The 22,440-nt window shown below is 40.4% G+C and overlaps 1 protein-coding gene across 2 annotated transcripts; it reads right to left on the reverse strand.

Moving 5' to 3' along the window:
• Window positions 1-13,455: 13,455 nt before the first annotated feature.
• On the reverse strand, window positions 13,456-22,227 carry LOC121235642 (probable serine/threonine-protein kinase PBL3). 2 transcript variants are annotated; one of them, XM_041131988.1, is made up of 6 exons: window positions 21,645-22,227; window positions 16,102-16,442; window positions 15,886-16,021; window positions 15,332-15,468; window positions 14,927-15,050; window positions 13,456-14,208 (listed from the first exon to the last, which is right to left on the reverse strand). In XM_041131988.1, exons 1-6 carry the CDS (start codon window positions 21,706-21,708, stop codon window positions 13,964-13,966), a joined length of 1,047 nt encoding a protein of 348 aa, XP_040987922.1. In that variant the 5' UTR covers window positions 21,709-22,227; the 3' UTR covers window positions 13,456-13,963. The 2 variants fall into 2 exon arrangements, with proteins under 2 accessions (XP_040987922.1, XP_040987921.1); XM_041131987.1 differs by having other exon boundaries at window positions 13,456-14,239; window positions 21,645-22,210.
• Window positions 22,228-22,440: the final 213 nt, after the last annotated feature.

The raw sequence follows: 22,440 nt of genomic DNA on the forward strand, positions 1-22,440 counted from the left end.
CAAGTGGGGTGCCCCTATGAGCGCTTCCTAACGCATAGGACTCCTGCCTTCACTGGGGAGGAGGACCCAATGTGAGCTAGGAGGTGGATTCAAGATTTGGAAAGAACATTTGAAGTTTATGGATGCACGGAGGCTCAGATGGTATTATATAGAAGCTATATGCTGCAAGGTGAAGCGGCAAATTGGTGGGAGACCAAGCGGACATTATTAGAAATGGAGTTGGGTTCCTTGGCTGCTGTGTCTTGGCAGCGTTTCAAGAAAGAGTTTGATGACCGGTTCTTTCCTGTTTCAGTGAGAAGGCAAAAGGCTCGGGAGTTCAATAATTTGGTTCAAGGAAACATGACTGTTGAGCAATATGCAAGAAAATTTATGGAGCTTGGACGGTTCGCTCCTCACCTCATTACTACTGAGGAGTTGCGGGTCGAGCGCTTCGAGGAGGGTCTGCGCCATGAGGTACGTAGACAAGTGGCCTGCCTTCGGATTAAGGACTTTCAAGAGTTAGTGGATTTAGCCAGCATTGCAGAACCAGAAAATAGTTTTGGAGTAGGCTCCCCTCCGGGTCAGAAGAGGCGGAGTTACGTTGGTGAAGGGAGTAGTTCTGGGTCGCCTCATAAGTTCGTGCAAAGGACTAGTGCCCGTTCGCAGACGACCACCGGTGTTCGTGCTGGAGGTCGAGCTCCAGTTTGTAACAGGTGCAACAGAGCCCATGAGGGTGACTGCGGCCAGAGAGGAATTCAGTGTTTTAGATGTGGCCAGCCGCGTCACTTTGCTCGGGAGTGTCCTGGTCAAGTTCAATGAGGGCAAGGAGTGCGAGGAGGTCGACGAGGTGGAAGGGGCAACCAGAGACAGTTGGTACAAGCTCGGGTTTATGCAGTGACCCCTGGTGATGTGGATTATGGAGCTCCAGAGACCCACGATGCTGGGGTTATTACTGGTATGCATTTAATTATTTTAATTTGATTTAATGTTTGATTTGGTTGGATTTTTTTTTTGGAATTGTCTGGTGGATGTGTTTGCTTCAGGTAGAGTTCGCCTATATGATTTCTATGCATGTACTTTGTTTGATTCCGGGGCGTCTCGATCTTTTGTGTCTGCCACTTTTGCACGGATGTGTAATCTAGTCACGAAGCCTTTATCACAATTTCTAGTAGTGGCACTTTCAAATGGTGAGATGGTGTGGTGCTCTAAAGTTGCTTTAGGCTGTCCTTTGGATTTTGGAGGGAGGACACTGGATGCAGATTTGATTGTATTCAAGTTGCTGGGATTTGATATAATTTTGGGTATGGATTGGCTATATCGATATTCAGCAAATATTGATTGTAGAAGTCGGGTAATTGGTTTTCAACTCTCGGATGATGATTATTTGGAATTCGCGAAAAGTAAGTTGAAGGCAAAACCAACAATTATATCAGCAATTCAAGCTAGGAGAGATATAGCTTGTGGAGCAGATGCTTTTTTAGTCCAAGTCGTGTCTACGCCATCTGAGAAGAAGTCGTTAGTAGATATTCCAGTTGTGGGCGAGTTTCTTGATGTGTTTGTAGATGATTTGCCCGGATTGCCTCCCGTTCGCGATATGGAATTTGTTATTGATTTGGAACCTGGAGCGGCTCCCGTGCATAAAGCACCTTATCGCATGGCACCGGCTGAATTAAAAGAGTTGAAGACTCAATTGCAAGAACTAGTCGACAAGGGATTTATTCAGCCTAGTACTTCACCGTGGGGAGCGCCCGTGTTGTTTGTCAAGAAGAAAGATGGTACCCTCAGAATGTGTATAGATTATCGGGAGCTTAACAAGATGACTATTAAGAACAAGTATCCTCTACCGAGAATTGATGATTTGTTTGACCAACTTCAGGGAGCGGCTATCTTTTCGAAGATTGACTTGAGGTCAGGGTACTATCAGTTGAGAATAAGAGATAAGGACGTGCCCAAGACTGCTTTCAGGATGAGGTATGGGCATTATGAATTTAAGGTGATGTCTTTTGGGTTAGCTAATGCCCTTGCTGCTTTTATGGATTTGATGAATAGGGTGTTTTGGCCTTTCTTGGATTCTTTTGTGGTGGTGTTTCTCAACGACATTTTGATTTATTCTCGAGATTTGGAAGAGCATGCTTGTCACCTTCGTCTGGCACTTGGGAAATTAAGAGAGCATCAATTGTATGCTAAGTTTAGCAAGTGTGAATTCTGGTTAGAAGAAGTTAAGTTTCTTGGACATGTGATTTCTCAGGGATGGTTGTAGATCCTAGTAAAGTAGAAGCTGTTTTGTCATGGCCTCACCCTTCGACAGTTCGTGAGATACGAAGTTTCTTGGGACTTGCCGGTTACTGTCGAAGATTTGTGGAAGGTTTTTCTCGACTATCAGGACCTCTCACTGCCTTGACTAGGAAGAATACTGAGTTTGTATGGTCTGACAAATGTGAGAGAAGTTTTCAAGAGTTGAAGAGAAGATTGACAACGGCACCTGTTTTGGCACTTCCGGAGCCACACAAGTCATTTGTGATTTTTAGTGATGCATCCAAATTCGGGTTGGGATGCGTTCTTATGCAAGAGGGACGGGTTGTTGCTTTTGTATCTCGTCAGCTGAAGATTCATGAAAGGAATTATCCCACACATGATTTGGAGTTGGCGGCAATAGTTTTTGCGCTTAAGATTTGGCGGCATTATCTATATGGCGAAGCCTGTGAAGTTTATACTGATCACAAGAGCTTGAAGCATCTGTTTACTCAGAAGAATCTAGACATGAGGCAGAGACGATGGTTAGAGCTAATTAGTGACTATCAGTGTGAAATCAAGTATCATCCAGGAAAGGCAAATTTAGTCGCTGATGCCTTGAGTAGGAAGTCACAACAAGTGGATGAAGCGGAATCATCAGATCTGGACTCTCTCCTTTGTGGAATGAGGAGACTTCTTATCGAGAGTTCACAGCAAGAAGAATTATTATCTTCAGTCTTGGATGTCCGAGTAGTGGATTTTGAAGAATTAAAGACTCTTCAAAGAAGGGACCCTAATTTGTTGGCTATCAGGAAAAGAGTCAGAAAGTCTAGAGGACCCTTACATTACAGCTTGGATAAGTATGGCATTCTTCGGTTTCGGGATCGTAGAGTGATTCCCCGAGATTCTGAATTTAAAGAGCGGATTTTAGCAGAAGCTCATGCGGCTCCTTATTCGGTTCATCCAGGAAGCATGAAGATGTATAGAGATTTAAAGAAGAATTTCTGGTGGGAAGGAATGAAGTTGGACATCGCTTTGTTTATTGAGAAATGTGACACATGCCGACAGGTGAAGGCTGAGCATCAGAGACCTGCTGGTAGACTCCAACCTCTCCCTATTCCGGAGTGGAAGTGGGATTATATTTCTATGGATTTTGTGGTAGGTTTGCCGAGGACTCCTAGTGGGAAGAACTCTATTTGGGTGATTGTGGATCGGTTGACCAAGAGTGCCCATTTCTTGCCTGTTAATAATACTGACTCTTTGGGTAAGTTGACTCGGTTATATGTCAAGGAGATAGTGCGTTTGCATGGAATACCCAAGAGTATCGTGTCAGATCGGGACTCGCGATTCACGTCCCATTTCTGGAAGAGTTTGCAGGCAGCATTAGGCACTAAATTGAAGTTTAGTTCGGCGTATCACCCCCAAACTGACGGCCAATCAGAGCGTACTATTCAGACTCTCGAGGATATGTTGCGGTCTTGTGTCATGGAATTCCAAGGAAGTTGGGAGAATCACTTACCGCTGATTGAGTTCTCTTATAATAACAGTTTTCATTCCTCCATTCAGATGGCCCCGTATGAAGCTTTATATGGACGGAAGTGCAGATCGCCTTTATGTTGGGATGAAGTTGGCGAGAACAAATTGTTTGGGCCTGATATAATTCAAGAAATGAAGGATCAAGTTCAGTTTATCAGGAAGAAGATGGCTGAAGGCAAAGTCGCCAGAAAAGTTACGTAGATACAAGAAGAAGAGACTTATCCTTTGAAGAATGTGATTGGGTTTATCTTAAAGTCTCTCCTATGAAAGGCGTTAAGCGCTTTGGTAAGAAAGGAAAGCTTAGTCCAAGATATGTTGGCCCTTTTCAGATCGTAGAGAAGGTTGGGCTTGTTGCTTATAGAGTTGCCTTGCCAGATTATTTTGGGGATGTTCATGATGTGTTTCATGTGTCCTCATTGAAGAAGAGTTTTGGACAGCAAGAGCCACGTTTTGTGGATCCCGAACACATTCAACTGCGGCCCAACCTTACTTATGAAGTTGCCCCAACACAGATCGTGGATTGGAAAGAGCAAGAGTTAAGGTCCAAGACAATACCTATGGTGAAAGTGTCATGGGGTGATCCGTTGGCTCAAGATTTCTCTTGGGAGAGAGAAGCCGACATGAGGGAGCAATATCCGTACTTGTTTGATTGATTTTGACGGTATGTTCTAAGTATGCTCTCGGTTGAATCTTGATCCTGTCTTGGTTTAATGTTTGACCTTGCTAATTTCGAGGACGAAATTTTTTTAAGGGGGAGGATGTAACACCCCGTATTTTAGTGTATTTTAATTGAAGTATTATTTTTATTTTATTCAAAAATTATTCTCTTGTTTTAAAATTATTAGATTTTAATTGGATTATTTTTAGGATTTTTTTTAATTGGTGAAAATTAATTTTTCTGTGCTTTCTTAATATTTATTTATTGTTGTGCATTTAAATTGTTTTTCACATTTAATTAATTACTCTGGGATTTAATTATTTCAATTTGACTTTACCATTACGTTTAAATTATATTTAACTTGAGGTTTTGAAATCGTTTCCGTTGGATCATTTTTGTGACTCAAGTTATGAGGATTGGACCTCATTTCTTTTCCCTCCATTTTTCTTTCCTCTCCTTTTCTTTTCTCTTTCTTTTCTTTTTCCCCTTATTTCTCCTTCGGCCTTCTCTCCCGCGCGACCCAGCCCGCTCTCCGTCTCTCCTGTGCGTCCGTCGCCCATACCCAACCCGCCGCCATCGCGCCGCCGTGACCGTCACCGCCCACCCCATTTGGTTCCCCAGCCGCCGGCGACCTTACCCCACCAACCTCACCTCCATTCACGCCGCCGTTAACCACCAGTAGCCCTTCAAAGCCGCGGCGTCACTTTCGCTCCAGCACTGCCGTCGCACCACCATTGGCCACCATCTTCACACCACTTCATCCTCGACTTCTTAGCAACCCATTGGACCCAACCCCACCTCCGATCCGTCACCGGTGAAGCACATCCAACTCCATTTTCGTTTTGGACATTTTTGGCTTAAAAACACCCCTTGCGCCGCCACCCACGGCAAACCACCACCACCACTAGCTTCACCGACCTCCCTAGTCCCTACTCTATCAAATTTGGGTCTTCGTTTTTCACCGTTGAAAAGTGGGTATCTATGACCCACGGCCATAGTGTATTTTACACTGTTCGACAGCTATTTTTCCACTTCGAGCGCACCCGTGATCCTCGAAAAATTATTATATAGCATTGTAAGTATTTCTCCAAAGAACGTTTGTAATTTAAATGTATTTTTGCACTAACCCATTTCACTGGGTTTTCGTGCATTGCATTCATGCTCATGTGTGATTTGAAGGGCTGTAATTTTATGTGATATTATTTTTGGGTGCGTGTGTATCACGACCCCAAGCCGAGATGGGGCATTAACTCGGTGGAGCTCCTCTGGTTGCTCGGGAGCGGAATATACTGAGTAACGTCCCCTGGGTTGTCGCCGGGCGACAATGGGATCGGACGAGATGGTCTCGTACTGACTTCGTGGTCCTTCTGCTGGCGGGGACTAGAGGATGTCTGGCCACGTACGCGCTGGGCGCGGAACTGGGCATCGCTCGTTGCGTAGTGTGGGTGCTTGACTATGTACGCGCCGGGCGCGGAACTGAGCACCGCTACGAAGCCAGGACCTGCGGATGGTCCATAAGGGAGGCCATGGTGCATATGGAAATTAATGCATGGTGCATATGGAATTAATGCACTATTTTATGGGAAAATAGTGCGAGTTGGATTTTTGGGTAAATCATTTTCTGGGAAAATGTTTTACGGATATTTTGGGCCAAAATGGGATTTTGGCGTGTGTTGAAATAATTATTTTCGGGGAAAATAATGTGTTGAGTAAAATGCATATTTTTTTATGTGCATGCATGTTAGTTGCATTTAATCCATTTTATATTACGTTGTTATTTTGGATCATACTTACCTGCGATACCATTTTGTGGTAACGCAGATTTTGATGCATATGAGGAGGAGACGGCTCCGCCCGAGGAGTGATCTGGGATCACTCGTTTGTTTATTTGAAAACTATTGTAATATATTTTTATGGATGACTGTATAACTGCTATTCAAATTTTTACTGATGTTTGATTGTAAATAAATTCTGGTACTTAGTTGACTATCCGCTGCATTATTTTATTTGTACACTGTTGCATGTACACACACTGGTACTTCGTTGGGATGTGTGACCGTGTTGTCAGCATCCTGGTGTCTCGATCCCTGTGTATTTATATAAGAGGGATTGAGGGCGCCACAAAGAGGACGGTTTTGGGCTTCTTGGGTATTGTAGAGATATCATGGAGGTTAGCATATTTTGGATTGAGTTTGTGAATACCGGCCCTGGGTCAGGTAATTATGGTGTGTTCGGTGGGCCTAAGGGCGGTTAGGGAAGTCGAATTAGATGGGGGTGTAAGAGGAATAGGGCTATCGGGATTGGGTAAGGCAGTGAGGTGGGGGGTCCAGGCTAGGAGTGGGAAGGTGAAGGGTGGTGGTAAGAGAATAGTCAAATCAGGGAGAGGTGAAGGGGTAGTAATGGGTGGAGGTTGTGCCGAGGGAGGTGTAATCTTGATCTCGAATATGGACAGAGTCAGGTTAGAGAGTGGAGGCAGGTGGAGATTTCCAAGTTGTTTATGAGGAAAAGTAAGTTCATCAAAGATAACATGACGAGAAATGTAAGTGGGAGGGTGATAGCATTTGTACCCACGATACCGATCATTATAGCCTAAAAAGATACATGGTAAGGTTTTGTGATCAAATTGATTTTGCTTAGTGTCCCAAGTGTAGGGATAGCATTTGGAGCCAAAAATACGTAAAGACGATAATCAGGAAAAGTCCCATAAAGAATTGAAAAAGGCGATTGTAAATCAAGGGTAGTAGTGGGAAGTCGATTAATTAAAAAGGTAGTACTGATAAAGACTTCAACCCAAAAATGTTTTGGAACACCACTATGGAAAAATATCGTCATACTGAGTTCACGGATGGTGCGATGATGACGTTCTACAGCACTATTTTATTCAGGGGTGAATAATACCTTGTTTTAAATTAGAGGTAAACTGATTGTTAGCAAATTCATCACCCCCATCGGTTTTATTTTTTTTATTGAATTGTCATTCAACATATTTTTCAAAAATTGAAAAGGCTGAGAAAGAATCAGATTTTTTGTGGAGCAGAATAAACCACATGAATTTGAAAAAGCATCAACCAAGCATGCATAGTAATGAAATTTGCCAACAGAACTAACAGGGCAGGACCCCACAAGTTACAATAAATTTTATCAAAAATAGCATGAATTAAACTAGAAGAGGGTAAAAAAGGACATTAGCTCAGTTTGCCTAACTGGCAACTTTCACACACAGACTGAGCTTTATTGGAACTATAAATTTGAATGAGTCCTTTGAATTTGAGTACTTGGATAGCAAAAACCTGGGAATGTCCAAAATGCTAATGCCACACTTCCTCAAAGGTAGTCCGGAAATGAGTGGAGAAGTGTTCTTTGAAAGGGATAGATAAAGTGTAGAGATTGCCCTTCCGTCGTTCGCTCATCAGAACACGGTTGGTCTCTTGTTCCTTAACAAAACAACCGACACCATAAAATTCATAGACATAAGGATAGTCATTAGTAAGTTGCCCAATAGATAAAAGATTTTTTGCAAGTGCCGGTACTAAAAGTACATCATGTAATTTAATTCTAGTGATACCATTATTTATGTAAGTGTCACCAACATGTGTAATAGCGTGAGAGCTACCATCACCGATAATTACAACATCAATACCAAAATAGTGACATAAATTCTCAAGCATACCTAGATTACCTGTCATATGAGCAGATGCTCCAGTGTCTGCAATCCATTCATTACTAGGAGAAACATTTTCCAATGTCATAGCAGTTAGTGCTTGAGGAATATCATCAGGCTAGAAAGAGTGATTAAGTCTGTTCCAGCACTTAAGAGCAACGTGACCCTTTTACCACATATCTGATAGATATCTGGTGGGTCACGGGCTTTATTTGTGATGGGCCAATCAGTGGGCTCACACGTAGAAAAGGGAGCCCTTGTATTATTCTCAAAACTGCGTTGATGTGATCGGCCACAACCATGATGGTCCTTGGAGGCCAACGCACTAGTCCATTGTCCATAGAGAGCAAATGAAGAGTTAGACAATGAATCATGAAGAGAGGTTCAAATCTCATACTCTTGGAGGAGTGGGATACTCTTGGCATAGGATGACATGGGGGGCTTCAGCATCGATGTGGTGAAGAGCTCATATCTAGCATCGAGGTTGTTCAGCAAGGAGAACAGCTTCATCTTATTAGCAATTCGCCGTCCAATTGAAGCCAAGTTGTCGCACAAGCCCTTGAAGGTTCGTAGATGATTTGCAAGGGGGGTTGTGGGTTCCTTCCTTGGGTGTGTTAATTGTTGAGTGAGATGGAGCTCTCGCTCCTGAGAGTCATGAGCATACGCCGCCTTTAGTGACGCCAAGACCTGGTGGGCGGAGTCTAAGCCCATAACGACGCCAAGAGCCTCTTCCGAGAGGGTGCCAATGATCCACCCCTATAGTAGTCTGTCAGATTTACACCACTAGAGGTAATCTGATATTGGTTCTGTTTTACCCTGGCCCAATGCTCCATCGAGAATGGTTTCGAATTCTAGAGGGGCAGAGTCCTCTTGTAGAAGATGTTCCACTAGATCTTGGATCTCGGCCAAGGCTAGGATTTGCTCACTCCAGAGGGGGTAGTTGCTGTTGTTGAGTCGTAAGTTAACAAAGTTACCCACATTTAGAGCTATGGTAGCCATGGAAGAAGACTCTCTTCACTCACACGAGCTCTAATACAATAAAGACAATATGCACGCAAAGTGTTTGTAAAAAAGTCTCAATCTTTTGAGTTTTCTAGTTTTTTTTTTTTTAAAAGGCAAGGTCCAAGCCTCTTATTATTAATAAGCCCTCACTGAGGTGGAGGAAAACAAATAATAACAACTGATAAAAAAAACAATACATCAATGTCAAATAAAAGATAATCCCAATTTATCCATACGAAATAAACCCCGAAGACGACCTTGCACCAATTCATCACCAAAAAAATCAGATATTCTACCTTTAGATCCTTCTTTAGCTAAAAAAATCCGCCACTATATTAGATTCTCTAAAATTATGCCGAAAACGAACTTGAAGTAAGCGAACAAGGTCCTTCACTTCCTTCCAATAATCCCATAGAAACCAATATCAACAAATACCCGAACTAAACCAACCCACCACCACAGACTCCACCAATAAATCTCTCAAACCAAGTAACCTGCACAGCCGCAAGTCATCAAGCAATGCTCTACATTCCACAATTGTATTAGTAGCGTGTCCATAAAAATGAGCAAAATCGGCTATAACTCTTCTTTGAGAATCTTGAATAATCCCTCCCCCACCTGACATCCCCGGGTTACCACAAGAAGCACCGTCAACATTTAACTTGAAACTCTCCTCTAACGGCAGTACCCAAGAAATAAATCTCAACATCTTCGCATGAACTGGCACAATTGGACAATGTAACTCTCGCAAAACTGCACCATCATGAGTCCCAATTTTTCTGAACTTCTGAACCTTACTAGTAATATCCATTATTAATGTTACTTTAACAGCACGAATAATCGCCCAGCTATCGAATTTTTTTCCTTCCATCCTGGCTGCACATCGAGCCTTCCATAATTCCCAGGAGATAATTATTGGAAGTATGCCTCGAGTCCACCCTACCTGCGTAGCTCCTGAAGATCGAACCCACCAATAAGACATCATACAATATTACAATGTGTATATTGCCGTTAGATACAGTGGTTTATACTTTATATATGGAAAGTCTTATAGCTGTCGTATGCACATTGGGTCAAAAAGGAAGGTCCTAGCATGCCGTTGCATGTGATGGGGTTTCCATTTGGATGTTTGAGAGGATTTTCTGCTGTAGGCGTTGGAGATCTTGTTGTAGCCTTGCATGTGTTTCATTTGGTTAATGCTCTGATTTTGTGAATATGTCTGTTGATTGATGAATGTTGTTAATATGTACAACTTGCTAACATCTTTCCCAAAGGCCTGTCTTCTGCTCGATTTCAGTTACTCAAAACCAAGCTTCAAGTCACTGAACTGCCCCAGCTTGAAGGGGATGTTAGCATACCAACTAAACTCAGGCCAAGAACCTCAGTTGAAGACTCCCAGTTCAAGTCAGCAATCTTAGTTGAAGGCTTCCAGCAACAGCAAACATCCTGTGTTGAAGTGTCGAGTGAGAAGCATTCAACCAAAGTGAGGATCTTTTGAAGCATTTGGTTAAAGTTTGGTTAAAACTTAACCAAATTACTCAGCTTTTGATGAGCTAGATGGGAATGCTCGATCTAAAGATGGTTAGCCAAAAGAAAATTTTCATTGTACATGTATAATATAACTTTGAAAAAGTTCATTCGAAACCAAACGTTATTGTTAAATGAGTTTTCATTAGGTAAATGAAAATTGCTAGCTACTACATTCAATTAAAGAGAACAACTTGTAGTTCTTTCATGCTTACATGCAAGGTTAAATACTTTGATAAGATATGTAGGTGGATTAATAGGTACTTAATTTGATCTTATTCTGTTTCCTTTCGCTCTGTGACAAAGAAAACCAAATGCATATATGATTTTTACCTGCAATTTGAATGCATGGCTAACAAATTCAGGCAACGAGTAAGAAAAGTTTTCCCCCCATTGAACACGAACAACGAGTGGTTTGGATTCAGAGATATGTTGAGATAGTTCGTGAATAGTAGAATAAAAGTTGAATTGTTTATTATATTTTGTGTAGGAATTTGAAAAAGTTGTAATGATGAGATGAGATGAGTTGAGGTGGGTTTTGAATGCAAACATAGTTTCTCTATAAAACCGACAGAGAAAACATTGTTTTAAAGGGAGGGCTTCCATTTACTGGGAAGCAGATTTCCATCTTATTTTTATGAGTAATTTTACGTATAACCGTAAAGTGTGTAATCGCTTTGAAAAAAAGTGAGGTCCACCATTAACAAATTAATTTTTTTCATTTGGATCTCATGTTTTATTCAATTTTTTCAAAACGATTATGCGGCAGTTTGTTAGACCTCCACGTCGAATTGCCTCTAGAGATGCCGCACATGCCCTAATCATGGTGAGGACAAACACCTTGGCTAGCCCACAAGCATGCCTTGGCTCATGGGGTGACACGAACGGGGCGCCCAACATGCATGCATGCCTTGGCCCGCGCAATGGCACACACGGGGCGCCCAGCATGCGGGTCAGCGAGGTTAGTGAGCGCCGCTCATGCGCACAACCATGCGTGCAACACTGGGCCGCGCGCGCATGCGTGCTTCAGTGCGCAGGCCCATGCGTACCTTGATGGGCCACGTGGCCCTTGAGCGCGCCCATGTGCCGCAGGGCCATGCGCGGCACATCCAGCCCTCCCATTGCGCGCGCGCGCACATGCACAGCCCTGTCGCACACCAACGAGGTTAGTGGCATGCCTCACGACATGCCATCCAGCGCACAGCTCCAGCCTGTGCCTTGCAGAGCAGGTTAGTGGCATGCCCACCAGGCATGCCATCCAGCACTTGGCTCCAGACCATGCCTTGCAGCCTCAGCGCCTAGGCCACTAGCTTGGGCCATGCAGCACACCACCATGGCTCACCATTAGCAAGCCATGCCACACCACCTAACCATGGACCAGCCCGAGACCACCATGTACCAACTTAGCCCACCATGGGCCATGCATGCCACGGCTAGACTTGGTCTATGACCACTATCATGTTATTTATTTAATTTATTTAATTTGATATTTTTATTTATTTTAAGGGACCTATTGGGAGTTTCCAAATTATATTGCTTATAAATAGAACTCCATTCACTTGCCTTAGAATATTTTGGCACAACTCCTAGAGGGAAGACTATTATTTGAGAGATCATAAACGGTGCCTTTGCACTTGGACTTTTTGGGTGAAATTTGTGAATCCCAAATAGAGGATTACACCTTGCAATTCATTGAATAAGTGTAATTCATTTATCTTGTTTTCTTGCAACTTGGTGCAATTCGTGAATCCAAGTTGTGTTTTTAAATATATGAGGTTTATTCAATTCTTGTGCAATTCGTGAATCAAGTATTGAATTATCATTGTTTGTTCGGTTGTTCATTCAAGTTCATAAGTATTGTTGCTTTTGTTCTTGAGTGTTTTTCATTGTGTTCTTCGTGTTCATCATAATTTTGCTCTTCCAATCCATCCAATCTATAAAAGTCGACCACCATAGTGTTTGTCAACTTTCCATAATTGGTTTGCCTCATCAAACCCTACCCTAGCCGAAACACATTACCCTTGCCAACTCATATCCATTTTCGGCAATTACTTGCCATCGTGAGACTTGACCTAGCCGCCACTCTCCTTTCCATATTAGAGTTCCTATAATTTAGGAACCTTAGTTGACCCAATCACATCCCCATAACCGGTCATATCCCTTCCCAAATTGAGTTCTTAGATTTTAGGAACAAATCACTCAATCAAACAACCAAGTGAAACCCTTGTGGCCGTCCAACACTAGTCGCCCACCTCCAAACCCTAAAACAAACCCTAAACCTAAACTCTAGCCGCCCAACTCCATCTTTTAAACCCTAAACCCTAGCTCCCATGTGGCGCCAACCCTAGCCCCACACTAGTACCGTGCGCACCTTACTCCATTGTAGCCCATACACTTCCTTGACCTTTTCCACCATTCCATTCATCTATTTTAGCCTAAACACCTAACCTCACTATACCAAAGTGGTCATCTTGACCACCATTGTTCGAGAACCAAGCAAGAGAAGAACAAAGGTTCGGTCAACACAAGGCTACCATTGGCGTGGAGATCATAGTGTTTATGCACTTGACCGAGGTCCCTAATAGGTTGCACAATTCACGGTTGCAAATATCTTTTCTCTATTTTTATTAAGAAATTGGCAAACCACAATAAGTAAATAAGGAGAAGAAGAAATTATTTTGCATCATACCGTGTGGAAACCAAGCCGCCCGATAGGATTTTTCTCCCATAATCTTCCAACGAAGAAAATAAAAGCCAATCAAGGTGAAAAAGAAAATGCAGGGAAATTTACATTATGGGAATGCAACAAATTAGCAATGCATTGGAACACTGAAGATATAGGACACATGACACCAGCCAATTGGAAGCAAAATTATCATTTCATGCATGTTAGAAAAAAACATCAGTCCCCATGCTAGTAAGGTAACATCATTTCTCTAAACTAGTTAAGTTTCATGACAGTGTAGGTGAGATCGAGCATGGAAAAGCAAGACATGTCGATAATGACATTGCTATTGAGTGCTTGGCAAAGATGAAAATTAGAAGGACAATCTCTCTTACTGAAAAGATTCTATCTTAGATACTCGGTCACAAAAGAAGCTCATAAAATATCCTCATTGAACTACCAACTAAAGAGCGCCCAAAAATAAATGGATTTACATTAAGGAAGTCGGTTGGAAAATCTGCTCCTGCTCATCGTCCCCGCGGGGATTTCAAAACTGGGGATTGCATATGTGATGATGGCAGCAGGGATCCTCTGGGGCTCATATTAAGAGGTGAAAGGTGACTCTTTCTCAGAGGGGACTTTGGCAAAGGACTAGAAATAGGGCTGTTTGCGTATTTGGCAACTGGGAGCTGTTCTAGGATAGCTAAAACCTCTGACATTTGTGGACGTTGTTTGGCCTCACTAATACACTGAGATGCAACGACAGCAGTTGCATAAGCTGCTTTCTGAGGGTACTGGCCCTCCAACTTGGTGTCCATAATCCGAAATAACTTTCTCCTATCACCCAAATAGGGTTTTGCCCAATCCACCAGATTCTGATCCACACCAACTTTTGTTTTATCGATTGCACGTCTTCCAGACAGCAGCTCCAGTAGCACAACCCCAAAGCTGTAGACATCGCACTTTGCAGTTAGCCGACCTGATCACAGAGAAGGATTATTTAGGGTACAGTATCAAGAAGGTGGTGCTATGACATTCATAAGTAATGAAGTAGGTACTTTTCTTTCTTTAAAAGAATACAAATTGTAAAGTAGAGTAATCTCAGAAAATTGACGTAACCACCAGATTTTTGCCATGGAGCTATTAAGGTCATCATTATTATGGGAAATCATATAATAAGCTTGGTGAAGAGAGAGTGCAGTTATTATATGCAACACTATTAATAGCTTTTATACTATAAAAGCTTGTTGTAGTGCTCCAGCGATTATTTTCCAGAATCAAAACTAGAAACAGCTAGTCATTCACCAGCAACAGGTTTTTGTAGGAAGAGGAGTGGTAGTTTAAACTCTGTAGAGGGATGGATTTAGGGTTTGTGTGTGTTTATAATACATATGTAGAAAATACAATCACAATAAAGGAACTTTAAGATGCAGCACTCAATTTTCCAGTCGACTTGCATGTTAATCATGCACAAGATCTGTAGAGTTTCGAGCACTAGACAAGTTCTATTGCAAATTCTGATCGACATATATGTGGAATTACAATTCTTTGATTAGTAAATGGACAGCATTGGCCGCTTAGACAGTAACCAGTCATACAGAAACTAGGGTCCAACTGCTTTAAGCATGCTACAATATAGTTAAGAAAAAGGCAGAAAAGAGCAGACCTGTGGCCATGTATTCAGGAGCAGCATAGCCTCGAGTACCCATGACTTGAGTGGAAACATGAGTATGATCACCAGTGGGGCCTGCTTTTGCAAGTCCAAAGTCTGAAAGTTTTGCATTGAATTCCTGCATAGATAAAAAAGGCACTATAAATGCAACAAAACTTGGAACGATAAGAAAATTATGGCAGCTAGTGATACAAGTGGGTCTAGCATAAATGATGTATGTAAATTTGAATTTCCATAAACTGAGTTAAATGAAAGGAACGAAACTTTGATCATTTCTCATCTTTCTTCACTTCCTCTTTTTCCACCATTTTTTCCGTAATATTTAACAAGATCTCACACCCATGTGATCTTAAGCCGACTGTTACCACACCAAAATACTACCGTTTTTAATCAACATACTGAATCGAGTAGAATATTAGAAGCCTTGAAATCACGGTAGATGACTTGTTGTTCAGAGTCATGCAGGAAGGAGAGCCCACGAGCACTATCTATGGCAACTTTGATCCTAATTGTCCAAGAAAGAGGTCGGGCACCCCCTGAAATAACGCAGGTAAGATGTTATCAATACAAGCTACATATTTCTTGCATCTAATTTTTTTCCCTTTTCTGGTTGAAAAATCTATTCATCATCTCAACTTCCATCATCCCATGATGTGGTATTAAATGATAGGTTGACAAGTGAAATGTAATAAATAATTTCCAATCACCTAATGCCACATCATAGGATGATGGAAAGTTGATGGAAGTTGGGATGATGAGTAGCATTACTCATTAACTTATTAACAAACGTACATATAACTTGTAGGGTAAAAATAAGTAATTCAATGATTCCAAACAATTTCTTGGTAGCTTGTTAATTGATATTAGCGAATTTAATGATGGAATACAAGCAGAGTATATCATGCGGATAAAACATGCTTTAAAAATTATCTTGACCAGAAGTGTTGATGTACTTCTAAATAGGTGATTCTCCAAACTTCCTTTGTGCATATACTCGTACACCAAAAGCCGATTATTCCCTTCCAGGCAGTATCCAATAAGTTTGACAAGATTTGGATGATGAAGTTGACCAAGATGTTCCACTTCAGACTGCAACCAACAGAAACTAATAGATGGACCAAGGCAAATATATAAACAGAAGGAGTATTTAGTTGAAACAAAGATCCTACCAACCACTCCTTATGGCCTTGGAAACCTTCAGGTTTGAGCTTCTTGACAGCAACAACCATTCCACTTCCAGGCCTTCCAGCACTAAGGGTATGCTCATCAATCCATCCCTTGTAAACATAACCAAATCCTCCTTCCCCCAGGAGATTGTCAGGACGGAAGTTTTGAGTAGCATTCTTAAGTTCATTATATGTGAAGGCTTTCAAATTTGGGGATGCCAATATGTCACCTTCAGATCTTGGAGTAGGAAGAGTTCCAGATTTATACTTTTCACTGTGTGCTGGGACTGATGGGCTCAAAGGAACAAAAGAACGGCTGCTTCTACTGGTAACTTTTGTGACTCCTGAAAGGGAAGGGTAGTCTGATGATTTGTGACACTAAAAAGTAGGCACCATTAGAAAATAGAGCGCATATAAGCACCACACCAATTTACAGAAAGAAAACACAATCAGAAGCCCAGCAATGGATATAATTAGTTCCGAAAGCATGATTTATTTGATTAGGAACTGTAGTGTAAAACAAATAGCACAAGTTCTAGTCTGATACAAACACATGCACACATTATTTACCACTCTCTATAACAAGCAGAGCACTTCCACTTTCTAATGATTGGCTGTCAGCTTTTGAACATAAACCCCAATTAATAGGTGACATCAGTGTTACAGACCATATTCAACATACCCTCAGACAAAGATGCATAACATGCCAATGAAGGGGGGATCCAAGATCCAAATATTTAAAGGAAATAATCAACTCTTAAAAGATTATACGCTCAAATATTTCTGAAGTTTAGTTTATTAATGCAAATGCAGTGAATAATCTTCTATTCTTAGAGTGCCTCTTTGTTTCACTCATCAATGTTGTTTAAAGTTCGGTTATGATGAAGACAACTTATCATCATATGATGTTTCACTCAAAAAATATTCATAAAACTAATGATGGAATGTGAGATAGAGAATCAAATTATCATGTAGAACCCTTGCCATTTGGTCATATTTCCACTTTACAAATATAAACTTCTAATCAGCTTCATATAACAGTACTAAAGTAGGACCAATATCACTAAAATTCACTATATTTATCCCCTGGATGTTTACAGCCGATGTTAATCTGAGGTAACTCAGATCTTATGTTTATTTTTCTTGTGCTTGTGCTTTTACAGGACAAGTCTTAGAACCAAAATTAACCATCCAATTTAAGGACACAGACACATCTAACTTTCAAATATCTGGACTTCTGTTCTAAATATGATATGCTAAATCTAAACATCACCTATAAGAACAGTAAAGTTCAGATGGAAATTTTAGTAAACAAGGAATCTGCTAGTCAATTTGCTAGAAGCTTGTTACATACAAGAGATCAATATTTTTTTATATGTAAACAGGAGACCAATTATAGTATGACCCATGCATCTCAAGACTATCGCCATATTTTTATTTGAGAGGAGAGCTTGTATTTTAGTGTGTCCATTAAGACATTTAATGGCTCTTTGAAGCAAAGATTGAATGATATCCCAAGTTCTGTTTAAGTAACCTTTAATATAGATCTAAATGGATGCCTAAACCAAGTTTTCAATACAAAATACAAGCATCCCTAGATAATATGTCCCTCTAACTAGACATCAAACCCGAGAACCACCTCGACACTCGTGCTTGGATCATCACTTGGTTCAAATTGTTGAGTGGATTGAAAGCACTACAAACTTGGCAAAGTTGGTTTTTGTTTCAATATATGCCAGGTGCATAAACTAAGCAATAATTTCTGAAACCGACCCTCATGGCTTTCCATTTTGATCTCTTCAGTATCCTGCTAAAGTAGCTTGTTCAAATTATTGAGTAGATTGAAAGTATTACAAACTTGCCAAATCTGGTCATGTTTCAATAAGTGTCAGGTGTATAAACTAGGCCATAATTACTGAAACCGACCCTCATGGCTTTCCATTGATCTCTTAGTATTATGCTAATGTAGGTTCTCCAATGGGACAACTTGATAGAGACCTTTCAATCAATGTATAGGAAAAAGAAAAAAGGTTGCAACAAGCTGATCCCTCAAAATTGCACTTGACATGAACATTTTACGTATTAGGTTGATGTTGATACTTGTTTACTTATCAAAAAAAGAAACAAAGGTTGATGTTTATACTTCATAGTATTGGATTCTGTGATGTATGTATTCCAATCACCCTTCTCTTGGGTTCTAAAAGACAGTATGCCCATTGGGTCCAATCATAAAATAAAACAGTGATTCTGGAATTGTGCTCAGCAAGATTCCTAATAATGTATCACACAAGCAGCTTACCATTGTTTTCTTGAGTATTCAGTTTCTTTGCAAATCCAATGTATGGTGAAAGTAGTAGGGTTGGAATTGAAGTCAATAATTATGTTTCACCGCTATATCAAGTTGCAATAGTCAACATGCATGTCCAATGCCAGTTTTATCCCAAGTATGTCATTTCAAATTTTGTGGGTTCTCACACTAATTAAGTTCCCTTTTAAAAATTTCCATCCATCAAAACTTACCATTTTCAAAAAGAAATTAATGTTACCCATGCTAAAATGTCATTCTAACTCACAAATCAAATCAAGTAGCCAACTTCTAATTCCTTGCCACTTGGCTCGTGCCCTAAATTTAAAGTTAGTACTGTAGCAGTCATCAATGCCTTCCCCCACACCTTCTCCCCCTTCTTCGGCCTCCTAAAGAATTTGTAAGAACCGTCCTTGGTCCTCTAAACTTCTGAAAATAAAAAACACTCCAAGTCCTCTCCGGATCTGAAACATTTATCTAAGTTTTTTTCCTAAAACCTGGAAGTTTAGTCCTGATGTTAATCTTTATACATATATGACCTTTCTTAAGACCTCAAAATGCTGCCCCAAGTATGGATGGGATTTAAAATGTCCTTTTTTTTTTTTTTTTTTCAAATGTAAAACAATTTTACTTTGTTTTTCTGTTGGTTGTGGTGTTTATATAGAATTGGGAATTTGTATTAAACCATTTTTACGTAGCTGGTTTAGTTTGCTTCTAGATTAGTTGTATGAATTTATAAGTTCTCAACGTCTTCTGATCATCCCAAACCATCAATCAAATTTCTGTATTTGCCCCATAGGCTTATAGTAGAACAATGACTAGCACCATTCTGGACTATAAGCTGAAAGACAATAACCTATTTCATTTAAGAACCACCATTGGAGTTGCTACTGCCACCTCATTACTATTGCCATCATGCTGTGCAGGCTATGTTGCTGCAGTAGTTACAATGAACCCTATTCTTAAGGACATGTTTGGGTATAAGGATTTCTTTAAAAAAAATAATTCTCTTAAAATTTTCTTACTCTCTATCTAAACATCTTTACACCAAAACAATCCATATAACAGCATTCATCAAAACATTTTAACTCGATTACCATATCGACTTGATATAGCACTGTGTTATTTGAATTAGTGGAAGTAATGGATGATCCTAAGGTTAACGAAGCTGACGACATTGAATCACTAGCAAGGCTAAGGAGCTTGCAACTGGTGTTATATGGGGGACAGCCGATATTATCCTTGAAAGTGATTCATTGAGGATGGTAACAGAGATCAACTCACAGAGACTAGACTTGTCACTGCAGGGCAATGGCGTGGGGGAGATTCGATCAATGCTTAAAATATTTAAGAGTTCTAAGGTGAGACATATTGGAAGAATTGGAAATGAGCCTGCACATAAGTCAGCTTTATATGCATGGTACATAAAGGATATGATAGTGTGGTCAGACTCTTGTCCATTTATCTTTCATAATGTAATGATCAACTTAGCTATAATTTTTTCCATAGGAATGAAGTATTTTACTATATAAAATGGAATAATGTTAGGCAGAGGGGTGGGGAATACACTGTTCACCTTCCAACTAATGGTAGTCCTACACTTTGCACCCTAAACTACAAAGACTGACACACAGTGACACCTTAAACTCTCAAGCTACCAAACAATTGCGATGTGTGTCATCTTTTACAATCCAACTAGAAACTATTGAGATTGTCTCACACCACCTTTTTTTTCCCTCATCTTAACGGTCAAAATTGAACAATGTCTTATTTGACAATCAGTGGTAGTTGAAGGGTGCAATGTGTCAGACCAACTAGTACAAAATGCAAAGTATAAAGCCCCTATTAGTTTGAGGGTGGAAAGTATATTTTCCTGTCTACCTATCTATATACATATATCTATAGATAGAGAGAGAGAGAGAGAGAGAGAGAGAGGATTTAGATCAGAACTTCATTATTTCCCAAATAAGAACAATTACTTATTCAATCAATTAAGATTATGGCTAACTAGACTAGGCTGACAATTGGAGAAAGCACTGGTGAATGTGTGCCCTACAGCAATTCTCAAGCATCGCATAGGCTTTGATGAATCATAAGAGTGTGAAGGTTGCAATGATTTGAACAACTCCAAGCATCAGTTGTGAGATGATACATTTAATTAATTTTTTTAGCACTAATTGGTCTTTAACGTTAAACTCTTTTGAGCATCACTGGCTATATAATATAATTATTATTCATATCCATACTAAGAGAATTTGGATCGACATCCTCGCCAAACTTGAAAAAATAAGATTAGTCCCAGCATATAATCATAAGAAGATAAAAATGAATCTACCAAAAAGTGTCAATATTTGCTACATGCAACAAATGCATCCATGAAAGCACATAAAAAAGGCAAGAATCGTTTGCTGCAATTAATAGAAAAAGCACATAAAAAAGTTACCCGTTTGAGTGTTATACGGAATAAAAAAACTAGTTTTTCTCTTAAGTTGGTTACAACATTAAAAACCATAATAGCAATCGAGAGAAAGCTCAAACAAAATGTACAGTAAAAATCCTTTAAACGCTTTGCCACACAATTTTGAGATGCAAACGCCAAAGGGCCCAAAATGACAACCAAGGGCATAATCAGCAGAACCACCCAATGAAACTCACACTCGTGACCGCCGGAATGAACATCAGAAAGCTGTATCCAGCAAACTTCAGATACAGAGCATAGGAAGCTCAATACTATGAGAGACTGTCTATTCCAGGAACATAGACGCTTTCTTAGAAACCCATTAAAGGTTCTGCTTAAAACCTAACATAGACTAGATAAAACTTACATTGAAGTAATCAAACCCTGATGTATTCACCACTCCCAGATTATTCAATCAGACGTTGAAAAACCACAGCTTTACATTTTGCTATGACTCGGCCATAAAGAAAATGTCGAAACAAATCGACAGAAATTTAAATAAATAAAAAAGGTACAAACTTAAACACAGCCAATCCCAACAAACCAAAAAAGCAACCCACTTGTAAGACCAATTAAACGATTTAACGAACCCCATTCTGCTCTACATTCCTGAAAAACAGGATTGAACCAAAAGCAAAACAATAACCACAACAAAACAGATGTGTATACAGATTGGCAACAAGCTTCTGATTCCCAGACTAATACAAAACTCAATAAACAGAGCATATAGATCATTTACTTGCATGTAATGGAATAAAGAAGAAGAAGGCACAGAAACATTACCGGAAGTTGCCTGAGAGCTCGGAGAGTTATCGACCATGGAACGACGTTCCAAGCAATTGCCCATAGACACACGCACAGACACACTTGTCAAAACCAGACCCAAAAAAGAAAAACTGCATACAGTACGGTATCCGATTTTCTATATAGAAATCTCAGAACCCAACGACTCCCTCTCCAACTTTCAATTTTTTTTTTTTTTTAGCACTTTTATGTCTCTTTCTCTGGCTTCTTGTTCCTCCCCAGAGCTTCCAGAGAAGAACATGAAGACAGAGAAAAACCAGTTCTTTTTATTAGATTCGAGTGGGAAAACAAACACGGATTGCCAGATAGCGACGCTGAGAGAGAGCAATGAAAACAGCAAAAACTCAAATAACATAAAATAAAGTGAAAGCAGACAGACAGAGAGAGAATTCTTGATAGAGAATCACGAAAAACGACAAGAGGCCAACGTGTTGGGACGTGCTCAGATAGCGGGGAGCACCTCCCGATACATCATTGACCTCGATGCCCTCATACCATGACCCGTAAGTAGCGTCAGAATTGTCTTTTCACCTACGAGTGCCCCGACCAAGTATGAAGTATACGATAACTCTGCTATGCCGTCCTCGTTTTCAAATTTCCGTTAGTGGCCGATGTTATCCTCACAGTTCACACGACGTTTGTGCTCCTTCGTCACCGTCCAATTATAAAAGAGATAATTAGATTTTCCAGAGGGTTGGCAGAACTAGAGAAGCAGTCTAGCAGTACGAACCAATTAGAAACTTTAACACTTGTTTGGTTAAACGAAAAAAAATTT

This window comes from Juglans microcarpa x Juglans regia, chromosome 6D (genome assembly GCF_004785595.1).
Source record: "Juglans microcarpa x Juglans regia isolate MS1-56 chromosome 6D, Jm3101_v1.0, whole genome shotgun sequence".
NCBI lineage: Eukaryota > Viridiplantae > Streptophyta > Magnoliopsida > Fagales > Juglandaceae > Juglans > Juglans microcarpa x Juglans regia.

Excerpts from the sequence above, each read along its gene's own strand:
- LOC121235642 (XM_041131987.1), bottom strand. The coding sequence starts at position 21,708 with ATGGGCAATTGCTTGGAACGTCGTTCCATGGTCGATAACTCTCCGAGC. Across the intron at positions 16,443-21,644 it reads GAGCTCTCAGGCAACTTCCG|GAGTCACAAAAGTTACCAGT; the intron begins GTAATGTTTCTG and ends CTTCCCTTTCAG. Across the intron at positions 15,469-15,885 it reads GGAGAATCACCTATTTAGAA|GGGGTGCCCGACCTCTTTCT; the intron begins GTACATCAACAC and ends GCGTTATTTCAG.